At 48.7% G+C, this 12,191-nt stretch overlaps 1 protein-coding gene and 1 long non-coding RNA gene across 2 annotated transcripts; one reads left to right on the top strand and one right to left on the bottom strand.

The window, feature by feature from the left end:
* The first annotated feature begins 6,692 nt into the window (after positions 1-6,692).
* Positions 6,693-7,996, top strand: LOC119317392 (dehydrin COR410-like). The gene is made up of 2 exons (XM_037591837.1): positions 6,693-7,055; positions 7,167-7,996. The coding sequence occupies exons 1-2, from the start codon at positions 6,792-6,794 to the stop codon at positions 7,707-7,709; spliced, it is 807 nt and encodes a 268-aa protein (XP_037447734.1). The 5' UTR covers positions 6,693-6,791; the 3' UTR covers positions 7,710-7,996.
* Positions 7,997-8,845: 849 nt separating this feature from the next.
* Positions 8,846-11,067, bottom strand: LOC119319405. The gene is made up of 2 exons (XR_005154471.1): positions 10,899-11,067; positions 8,846-9,195 (listed from the first exon to the last, which is right to left on the bottom strand). It is a non-coding gene; the product is annotated as an uncharacterized LOC119319405 (long non-coding RNA).
* Between the last annotated feature and the right edge of the window lie 1,124 nt (positions 11,068-12,191).

Genomic DNA, 12,191 nt, shown 5'->3' with positions numbered 1-12,191 from the left:
CCCTAACACGAAATTCCGTAGTCTGTCCTGTAGCACGAGTGGTTTGTAATGCAGGGTGGGTTGTGTGTTGTTGGCTAAACGTACGTGACACCTATATTATCTGTTCCTGCCATCCGTAAAGCACGCGCATTTTCAACTATGACCTGGGCATCAGAGACCGCCGGCTAGTGCTGCTGGGGCGGTTGCCGTTCCCTCTAGCGTCGTGCACTACTCAAAACAGCTGGAGACTCCCCATGCCAGCTTCTACTGTGAATCAGACGAGGAGTAGAATGAAGCCGGTTCAGGTTATGCGAGTAGTTTGCCTGCTGCACGACTGTTGTTTTTAGCATCTTGATTGCATTCCTGGCTTCCAACTCCATCGGGCTATTTTTGTTGATTGGGATTGTAGCTAGGTTGTGACTCGCTGCGAGTACATTGTCATCCGGGTCCGAACAATGACCAGATGGTGTCTAGTAACGCCTAGGCTTGATACTGGACCGACAATCATTGATGAGTCGGTAGCTGCAATTAGCTTGTATTCAGGGGGCATCTTGGATCCATTGGGGTATGGTGGGTCCTGCACCTTTTGCGCTTGTGCCGACTCCTTGCACCGCTGGAGGAGGCGGGTCTCGCGATGTTTGGAACAACCATGTTGGCTCCATGGTTATTGGAAGCTAACTTGGAAATCTTCTTTGATGCACCGCAGGCTCCTTGTTCTGACGGAAACTAAGATGGATTGCCTCTATCTCTAGACTCTCAGCCTCCTGAAGTGCCTCAGTCCGGGCCTCAGCTAGACGTGCATTCTCTGTGCTGATGTCTTCCTTGTTGGCCAGCTACTCATGACACTTCATGATCTATGCATTGTGCGTGTTCGCATTCTTTGGAGTTACTGGATCTGCAAGGAGTGTGCCGAGAGTGGTCATCATCTCAGTCAGGGCCTGAGCCCATGTTCTTCCAGAGCTAGCTGCCACCAGCGCAGTCGTTGCAGCTCCCGGATCATTGGACAGTTGACCGAGCGAGACCTGAGTCGGGTTCTGGCTAGTAGATGTGTCTATGACCAAGTTCCCCAGCGCATTGTAGCGGGGCTGATTCTGGTTTCCTGCCATGAAGATTGTCACGTGACGAGGTGGCTCGTAGGATTCTAGACAGAACTCATCATCTGAGTACCCTCCTAGCCGTTCATCAAAAAGCGGAAGTATAGACTCGGTCTCCCCAAGTGATGACTCTTTGTTTGAATAGGCAAGTGTGTCGCCTCTGGACACCGAATTAGTGGCCGGGTCAAGCTCCTGCGTGACTCCGCTGATGAAGCTGACGAATGCACTGGTCTGGCCGGGTTTGGTCCGGCGAGCGGATTCGACGAAGTCGTCAATGTCATCTGGCTCTAGGCCAGACCCGCCGATGATGTCGATGAACACACGGATCTTCTGAAGGGGGCCCGGTATCCTGACTCGATAGAATCGGCCCTGGGACCCTAGCCAGCATCATTGATGTAGATCTGGCCGTGCTGACTCTTTGTCATCTGATCGATCGCGTAACCCTCAATCCTTTGAAGGGCTCCCTTCAAGAACTCAACACACTGTGCGCTAGCCCCACGGTGGACACCAACTGTCATGGTTTTGTCACGACAGATATCCTCATGAGATAACTAAGTTGCAAGGCCATCGTTAGTAGGTGATGACTTGAACGTGGTTGGTCGGAATCAAGGGACGCAAATTTACCCAGGTTCGGCCCCTCATGATGGAGGTAAAGACTTACTCCTGCTTGATTGATATTGATGACGATCTCGATTACAAGGATCTGCTTTTGCTACCTAGCTTTCTAGAGTTTCTATCCTGTCATTTGACGTCCTAGGAACCCCCTTTATATAATAGGTTGGACTCCTAATTTGCAAAAGATTCTGGGTCGTACTCATAACCCGTATCCTACTCTAACTCTTATTTGACTTTCTGTGCTTTCTAAGTTAATAGAGTTTCATTTTTGGGCCTTCCTGTAAGCCGGCATTCACAGGTCGGGTCTTCTTTCCAGGCCCCTGGCCTTTCTCCCTCTGGTAAAACTCCTTTGAGACTCGAGAGTGGGTGACGCCCCAAACCAGGCCAGGGAGACCAGGTTTAAAACCGAGTTACACCACGCCGGGTCTCATCTCTTGGGAATATCAACATACCCCCATGTAAACCCTATACCTCTCCTGTCTATATAAAGGGAGGTCTAGGATCTCATTCATCCATCCAATATCAGATCTAACTCTTGGTAGACATCCCGTACACCATTGTATTCCTCTGCACGAGGTATCCCCTCACCATGAATAACAAGAAGCAACATGATGTAGGGTATTAGTCTTCGGAGGCCTAAACTTGGGTAAGTTGTGTGTGCAGACTCCGTCCCGTTACTTCCAATCTCGTAATGAACCCTACCAAGGGGTCTGATGGTATTTTGCTCCGCCAACGGCATTGTCCTATAGGTCTGGAGCTTCGTTGCAGATCTCATCAGGTGGCGGCTAATTTGGGCAGCGGGTCGTGTGGAAAATGTATCTGTATGGAAGAGCTAGATGAGAAATACTTTCCACTTAGAGTCAAAAGTCCATGCTACATGAACGGTGTTTATGACCTTGACGAAAATTACTTATCTTGAGTTAATACACCAAAATTGGTTATTACAATTGATCCACAAAAGGAACTGATCACTACGATAAGTCCAGCGATGGGAGGTGGAGAAGGAGGAAGCGAGCTTCTTCCTGGGGCAGCCTTGGTTCAATTGATTGGTCGAAGATGGTCACCGTAGTGACGCGGAGTCGAGGGACACAACGAATGCACGAGCTGGGCTTTTCGGCCACAGAGGAGGATGACGGTGGCCTGCGGGCATGCTTGCATGTGGCCCGCGAGGGAGGAAAGAGAGGGCGAGAGAGTGTGGTGGCGGTGAGTGGAGGAAAGCGGGTAGGGTTAGGGTTTGTAGGGGAAGGTGATTATCAGGGGGAGTGAGGCGTAGTGGTTGGCTCTCCCACCGGTTGACGTTGCCCAGAGCAGAGAGAGAGCACGCCTCCTGCGTTACCCCTCCGGTGAAGACCACAAAGAGGGGCACATGGGTGGGCTTGGGCCCGATGGTGATTAGGTGGAATACGTATGTGCGCGAGAAAGACTGAGAGAGAGAGAGAGAGGAAATGTTGTAGCCTGGTATCCATGGGTTGTGTTGTGTTGAGGATTTCCCATTTTCTAAAAATAAAAAATAAAATAGGTATGAAAAGAATTAGTTGGAGGACCAAATAATTTCCAAAAGGGATAAATTTTTTGGTTGGCTCTCTGAATTATTCCAAAGCTCCGCTAAAATTTTCAAAAGGCTATTAGCAAGGGTTGTGAAGAATTTGAAAAGGAGATAAAAGGGAAAATGAGTGGTTTGAACTAGGGCCATGAGAAAGAAGCGGATTGAAATTGTGAAACAATTTGTGCACCATTTAGAAGTTAAATAAGGCCATGTACAAAGTGCGGAGGCGAGCCTTGATGCGGAACATCAAAAGGGAGAAGGCTTTGGATATTCACCATTTAATAAAATGAAAAATTAAAATAGGGATTGGGGGGTTAATAAACTATCAGAATTAATTTTTAAATAATGCAATATGATACATATGCAATGCTTATGATGCATAAAAAATATAATAGGCAAGAAAATATTTAAGATATTACTCTGGGATGTTATAGGATCGCCCTCCTCCTCCTGTTCCATCTCCTCCTGCAAGCCCGGTTCCGGAGAGCTCGGAGGTTGGCCCCGCCTCGTCGACAGTTCGTGGCGCAGACCTGTGTCGTGATTTTTGCGACACATTTCGCCATGAGCTGTTTGTACCACATGACCAACTTGTGCACCATGACGAAGCACGATAGAACGCGAAGGAGGGACCAGGCGGAGGTAGACAGACTAGGGGGCTCAGGTAGTGGGAGGATGGGATCAGAGGTGTGATTTTTTGGGAGGGGAGGTGGCATCCAACTTTAAATATTCGGGTAGGTGAAGCGGCGAAGGTTGGATGCGAGCAGTCGGAGTAGGTCTCTCGGGGGGCGGATGGCTGGGGAGGATTTTTAAGGTGGGTCAGGGGTCTAGGAGTGCATTGTGCGAACTTTCGGATTCCCTAGGGCTTCGCCAATTGGAGTCGGTTTGTGGATTTTTGAACGCCTGAACCTGTCCGGCTTAATTTGATTATCCACATTGAATGGTTAAAATGTTCAAATGGTCTGATCAGGACCCAAGATCATAATCTCTTCCTTCCCCTCATGCTAAGGTGGCTACGGCAAAGTACTCCTCCCCTCGAAGCTCCACCGGCCAACCAGTGGATTCTCCTCTCCTCCATCTGCCGCTCTAGCGGCTGGTGACGGGAGGAGAACCCCGGTGCCTTGACTCCGGCTAATAGTCTAGGTTAGCATTTTTTCCTTGCACGGGTGACGCTCAGATGGATGACAACGCTTCATCTTCAAGTTGGTCTTCCATTGTTCGTTCCTCCTCGAAATCGCTCGTCAGGGTGAAGTCGCCGAAGCTCTGGCATAGATTACTGCAGTCTCTTCGGGCGACAAGGTTAGAATTTCTCGCCAAGCGTGTGCGATGGCGAGATCCGGTGTGAGGTGCTTCAAATCAATTTAAGGGTTCAACGACGCTGACCACGGCTCCCTGACGCTGGTTCTTAGGGGCACGTTCATGAAGACTTCGTGGCTCATCGACAAGTTTAGGCGGACTCCATTATCAGGGCGGCGATACCGATGCCTCATCGGCTCTTCTGACGGCGACAGTGGTCGTTCGGTGGTCCAAAGACCTTGATCTAATTTTTATTATGTTTAGGGTACTTTGTAATTCCAATGAACTTTTATTCGATATCTGGGTATTAAAAAAATATCTAAACCTTTTTTTAACATAGTACAATTGGAGATGCTCACATGCACTCACCCCATAAACACATGCACGCACTTTCTACACCTATGAGAGCCTTCAAGACACTGAGCCGACATAAAATCTTAAAATTGACGAAATCGTCATAAACACCTTTATAGTCAGCGAAAACATCTCCTCACACCGAATGCACATAGTCGGAGTCACTAAAATAAATTCAAAAAATCACGACCACCGGTGTCAAGTATAACATGAACTCCGGTATCCACCGCAAGAAATCAAAACATCTCGCGCATCTGGGTACACATCGTGACGTCCACCGTCGACATAGCCCCCTGGGTGCGTGCGGTCGCGCAGTTAACGACGCAGCGATTCCGGGTGGCCCACGTAGTCGGCAAATCGTACGTGTGGGTGGGTGGGTGCGCCGGGGAGCGAGCCAGATGCGCTGAAGGCACAGTCTCGCCCTGTGCAGCCATGTGGCGGGGGGCAGCAGCCATCGAGCGATCGCCTCGCGTGCCGCTGAACTGAATCGATCCATGAGTCATGTCTGCCGCGTCGTACGACCCATGTGCAGAGGCCGGAGCCCTTGCCACTGCCCGCCCAGGCAGGATCCGATGCTGCTGACTAGTTTATCCGCCGATCCGTTCGCGTCCCGACGACGAGGGCCGATAGTACGTCCGGCGAGCTGGTTATACACTGATCACGGATTTGCCAGGACCAGGAAGGAGGCGTTTTGCATCGCGATCCCACGGCGCCAAACTTTCCACCGCTGGCTGTCACGGCATCCCGTGCACCGAAAGTAGCCAATAATGACTCCAGCTAGTCTCGTACGGTCGGTGCCCGGGCTTGGCCGGTGAGTTTTCTTCCCAGGAATGGACGGTGAAAAAGAAACCAAAAGGCCGACACGCCACCGGCATTTGCCCACGAAAGCGCTCATCAAAGCGAGAAAGCAGAAACAAAAGAACGGCCAGCCCGATCGATCTGATTAGAAGCCCTGGACATCGGGGTGGCAGTTTAATCAGTCCGCTCACCCCGCCGGACTCCACTCGAGCAAGGAAACCCCACCCGCTTTGCTAGGTTCGGCACGACGGGCCGGTGAGCGGATAGTCGTTTCGACCCCACATGTCAACATCGGGCTCTCTTTCTAGAGCCCTCTCTTCGTCCTAGTCATGTGCAATCACTCCCCCGACGTGCACCCCTTGATTTAGTAACGAAATCCACCACGAACTCTTATCTTCGTCCGCTACCGGTGATTGAGCATCCGGAAGAATCGATGTTAATGCTTCCTCATCCTCAAAAAAAAAAAGAATCAATGTTAATGCCACACAACCGCTAAAATAAACCCCGGCCAAACATTTGTGGACAAAATGGCTCACGCCACTGTTTCAAAAATCGATCGATCACTTAATCAATCGGTCGAATTATCTCAACCTAAAGTATTGCCGGAGAGCGACGGGCGTGGACAAGCGTCCCGTCGGCAGCGGATGCGGAGGAGAGGCCACGGAGGGAGGCACCCCACCGACCATTCGCACCGGGCCACGCCTCGGTGAGCGTAACTACCCACCACTCCACATGGCGCCCGCCGACCTCTCCCGATGCCGTCGATGGCGCGTCCGCCACGTCGGACTGACCGCCCCACGACATGCGTCGGGGCTCCACTGGCTCACGCGCTGCCCCGTCACGCCATTATTTCCGGCCGACACGCTGTCACTCACGACGTTGAACCGTCCTTCTTTCCTGCTTGTATTGTCCTCACGTACAGCGCTACAGGGCACAGATGTACACCTCTCGGCAGCGGCTCCGGATCGACCTCCTTGACAGCGGCTATATAAGGAAGCCTCTTGGCCAGGACACCTTCATCAGTCACAAAGCCACAAGCCAAGAACCAATACTTGATCTGTTGTTTCCTTTAGCTCCCGGAAGACTTTTCGCTGCACCGACCGATCTCGATCATGGAGGATGAGAGGAGCACCCAGTCGTACCAGGGAGGTGAGGCCGCCGAGCAGGTGGAGGTGACGGACAGGGGCCTCCTCGGCAACCTCCTCGGCAAGAAGAAGGCGGAGGAGGACAAGGAGAAGAAGGAGGAGGAGCTGGTCACCGGCATGGAGAAGGTCTCCGTGGAAGAGCCCGAGGTCAAGAAGGAGGAGCACGTGGATGGCGAGAAGAAGGAGACCCTCTTCTCCAAGCTGCACCGATCCAGCTCCAGCTCCAGCTCGGTAAGTGCAAACATGATTTAATTAGTAGCGTTTTGCTGTATTATTTAGGAGATTATTAGGATATGGCACGGTTGTTGCGATTTCTGACCTCGTGAGTGATCGTCTGTACAGTCTAGTGACGAGGAAGAGGAGGAGGTGATCGACGACAACGGCGAGGTGATCAAGAGGAAGAAGAAGAAGGGTCTCAAGGAGAAGCTCCAGGAGAAGCTGCCCGGCCACAAGGACACCGAGGGTGAGCACGTGACGGGCCTACCCGCACCGGCGGCCCCCGCGTCCGTGCAGACCCACCATGACACCGACGTCGTCGTCGAGAAGATCGACGGTGACGTGAAGACAGAGGCGACACCGGCAGTGCCCGAGGAGGAGAAGAAAGGCTTCTTGGAAAAGATCAAGGAGAAGCTGCCCGGCGGCCACAAGAAGCCGGAGGACGCTGCTGCGGTGCCCGTCACGCACGCTGCTCCGGCGCCCGTCACGCACGCTGCTCCAGCACCGGTGCACGCGCCGGCGCCGGCCGCCGAGGAGGTGAGCAGCCCTGACGCGAAGGAGAAGAAGGGCCTGCTGGGCAAGATCATGGACAAGCTGCCTGGTTACCACAAGACAGGGGAGGAGGACAAGGCCGCCGCCGCTACAGGCGAGCACAAGCCCAGCGCTTGATCGCCGCCGTGCCCGAGACCCGTGACCGGACCTCGATTGAATTGTTGGCGTGTGTTGTGTTTGCTTTACGTCTAAGTTGGTGTCAAGGTGGGAGGGGTTGATCGTCTTTGAAGGTCCGGTCCGTGAAGCCCGTTGAGTGACGGGTGCTTCTGTTTCAGTCTTTGAAGGTCCTGGATATTGTTAAGCTTGTTTACTTATGGGCACTTGTGTATTGGTTTATTGCTGGGCATTATGCCTTGATATTAAAGATTTCCGCCCAGTACATATTGCTGCATGTTGTGAAGATATATAGCGTATATTGTTGCGGTTTTTTCTTTTGCCGGAAATATATTGTTGTGTTGTGCATGTTAATTGTTGCTCGAAAGATGGTGTTTTTTCTTGGGACTGTCTATTTAGCACTTGACTATTTTATAATTGGAAAACATTCAAATATCCTGTCTAATAAACAGATGCCACTTGTATGTCCAAAACCAACCCCCACAGGCACTGTCTCTCGCTATATTTCAAATAAAACGGGTTAGGAAATAAACCCGAATCAAGTAAAGCTGGACCACGACCCGGTCAAGGAACAACAGCCAAAAATTGGCGGAGATCACCGGACAATCTACATGCCAGGAACACTCGTAATCCTACTCCAATTCTTGACCCCCTTCACTAGCTTCACAAATTCTTCATCCCCTTCACCCCGCTTCACCTAGAAACATCAGAGAAACTAGTTACAAAGAAATTCCAGAGACAACAGGAAACTGTGGAATGTTTGATTGCTAGCAATTATAAAACTCTGGAATAACAAAAAAATTGCAGTCTAATGCCAAAAATTACAATAGCAAAACAATAGAAATTACACTACAAATCCTGATAGCTGAAAATTAAAGTGCAAACTCTGAAAAAGCATACAGTGGATTTACACCGTAAATACAAACGAAATGACACTGCAAGTTCCCAAGGATTTACATTTGAATAACTGATGAAGTTACACTGTAAACACCCACGAATTACAGTCAAAGTGCCCACTAATTGCACTGTAAATCCCCCGGAATTACACTGTTATTCCCAGGTATCAACGCTCATAAATGCACCATAAAATTAGACGTAAAAATCCACTGTGATCTATCTGAAAAATACTCTGTAAGCCCTAAAACAATTACAGTGCTGAAGTATTCAAATTACAGTGTAAATCTGCAGTATATTACAGTGTAAGCCCCACAATTCAGAGGTAAAATCCATTGTAATGTATCTAACAAATACTATAAGCCCTACAACAATTACAGAGTAAGACTCTGGTAAATTACAGTATAAGCCCTAAAACAATTACAGTGCTCAATCATATTACAGTGTAAGCCCTACAGCAATTAGAACCATCTTCCGCAAAGTCATTAGGCACGAAGGGGTCTTGCAAAGGATCCACACTCTCAATAGAAGATGCTTCCGGAACATCCTTGTGAGAGACTTTCCGTAGCCTCCCCATAGATAATGAAGCTGAAAACTACAGAGAAGTAACTATTAATACTGATCCAAAATAATAAAATCAAGGCAGGAATTACACAAAAAATAAAACTAGGGAAATTACATGGTAAAACTTATGCAAACTACACCGTAAAATCAAGGCAGGAAACAAAATTACACAACACTGTAATACTGATAAAAAATACAGTGTAAACAAGACAGTAATTACACTGTAATACTGATCCCGCTTACACAGTAATACTGGTCCAACTTACAGTGTATAGTGAGGCGGTAAAACACAAAAAACTAAGCAAACTAACACTGTAAAAATACTCAGAATTATATAGTAACCCAGAGGGGCTTTCCACTGTAAATCAAGGCATGAATTACAGTGTAATCAAGGCAGGAATTACAGTGTAATCAAGGCAAGAATTACAGTGCAATAACTGATGCAAATTACAGTAAAAAAACTATGGAAATTACACTGTAATGTTGATGCAATTACATAGTAAACAAGACAAGAATTACAGTGAAAAGTCTGAACAAAATACAGTGTAAATACTCAGAATTATAGAGTAACCCGGAGGGGCATTCCACTGAAAATCAAGGGACGAATTACAGTGTAATCAAGGCAGGAAATAAAGTGTAATAAATGATCCAAATTACAGTAAAAAAACTGGGGAAATTACACTATAATACTAATGCAAATTATATAGTAATCAAGGGTGGGAACTACACTGTAATGCTGATGCAATTTGCATAGTAAGCAAGGCAAGAATTACAGTGAAAAGTCTGAAAAAAGTACAGTGTAAAATAGGGCTAAATGGGCACTACAGTGTAACTCTAGGGAGTTACAGTCCAAAAGCACGAGAATTACAGTGGGGGTAATCTAGAGGATTGTATTGCAAAAATCACAAGAAGTTACAGTGCAATTACAGCGTCTTACAATGTACTTTAGAGATACAATATACAGAAATTCAGAAAAACTTCACATCATAGAAACTGGGGTTCAGAGACACATTACAGAGAAAATCTTACAAAAGTAAAACTACGGGGATTACAAATGTAAAATCAGTGCTACAAATACAGTGTAAATCAGAGAAGAATAGCAGTATAAATCTGGGGGGTATTACAGTGTAATTCATAGCTAGCCCAAACTGGACCAAGCAATCAACAAGAAAGGGGAATCCCTATACTACCATACCAGAGAAATTCATAGCTCTTCCCCCGTTTCTACTGGTAATCAATCACTAAACAACTACCAGATGACTGGACTTCAAACTGCAAAGTCTCAGTAGCAATCAAAACAGATCAGTAGCATTCAAACACTAAACAACCACCAGATGATTGAACTTCAACTGCAAAAGCTCTGAATCACACACAGAGACACGCCTGCACACATGAAAAAAACACAAAACCTAACCCCGTCGGAAGACAAACACATCAACGCCCAACCTAACAGTGCCCACAACAAGGAGATCAAATCTAAAACCTAACACCGGAGCAGACGTTCTCCATGACGAACTGGCGCGAGCAGAGGGGATCCACGGAGAAGAGGGGATCTGCGGCGAACTGCACAAATGAGCATTGGCTAACAACAAATCGCACTAACCAACCGCTAAAATCATCAAACAGCAACAGGACCTACAACAACAACGCACCAACAAACCTAGATCTGGAAGCTACATGATCAGAACCATACCAAATTGCGCGGGGAAAGGGAGAGCGACAACGACAACTAACCTGGGGAGCAGTGAATCAAAGAGAAAACCCAAGCTCGAGGATAGAGGGATCTCGCAAACACCATGAACCTGACGGAAATCGCCTCGTCTCCCCCTCCGCTCGAGCGCCTCCTCCTATGGCCCCCTCTCTGCCCATCTGCCGTTTCGAAGCATTACCGCCCAAATGAAATTCAAAAAACGAAAACGAAAGCAGACAAACGGGCGCCGGTAACGGGCAGTCCCATAAAAACCCGGGCCGGGAAAAGAAAACCGCACCCGCAACAAAGGAAACCCGCCCGAGAACAACAACTGTCAGCCCAAATCACGGCGGGCGATCGGACGGCCACAAATTTGAACGACAGCCAATTGAAAAACACTCGAGTGTAAAATAGCAAATCCGTTTTTCTTTGGGAGAGAAATTTTGAAACTATTTATCAATCATTCAATCATGACAGTACAGAGAATACTAGAGATGATAAAGTTTACAACTGAAGAAGATAGTACTTTCAACTTCAACAAACTGATCTTACTTTTTGTTTTGCTTGTGGTATATGGTAAATTAGTGTCCTCAATTTTCCTTTGTATTTATTTGGATTTACAAGATTTTGAGATGCTTTTGAGGCTTTATGTTATAAAATCATGGCAGCTTGCGCATTCGTTAAAGAAATAGTATCATCATATTATTTTTTCCTCGTGTGCAAGAAGTCATGCAATATTTTTGTAGGCTTTTGGATAAGCATATAGTGGTTTGGCTTCTTTGCTTAAGAAAATACTGACATGGGCTTCTATTCGGGGTCAAAATATACATGGCAGCGGAGGAAAAGGCAAGAATCCCCCTTGACACCGAGGCTCATCCCCGCTCTAGCTGCGTCCAGCCCCGCTCCGTGCCGTTGGCCACTCCGGCCGTGGCCGCCACCCCCTTCCCCACCGGTGCCGCCCCGCCCGGGATGCCGGGGCATCCCATGCCGACGATGGATCCGCCCTGATCTCCTGCCTCCTCACCGGCCCGCCTTCAATGCTCCGGCCCCAGGGGAGGCCTTGGATCCCCTGGATCTTCCGCCGCTCCTACCTCTCCCCGTTCCCCGACCGCGCTAGAGTGGGGACGCCTCCGCAAATCCTGTTGTGGGGTGCTGACCTCGAGGGCAGCCTCTCGTCCGAACCGATAGATCAGCCCCTCCCCCCTCCCGCCTGAGCAGCACCGGCTCCGATCCATCGTGGTTGTGCCTCCCCCGCCTCCCTCTTCCGGGCCAACCACCATTGATGATGGATGGACGATGTACCAGTCCCGCGGAAGCAAGAAGGCTAGCAAATCCCC

Source organism: Triticum dicoccoides, chromosome 6A, assembly GCF_002162155.2.
Source record: "Triticum dicoccoides isolate Atlit2015 ecotype Zavitan chromosome 6A, WEW_v2.0, whole genome shotgun sequence".
NCBI lineage: Eukaryota > Viridiplantae > Streptophyta > Magnoliopsida > Poales > Poaceae > Triticum > Triticum dicoccoides.
The sequence above is the reverse complement of the archived record's forward strand: the minus strand, read 5'-3'. Positions and strand labels throughout refer to the sequence as shown.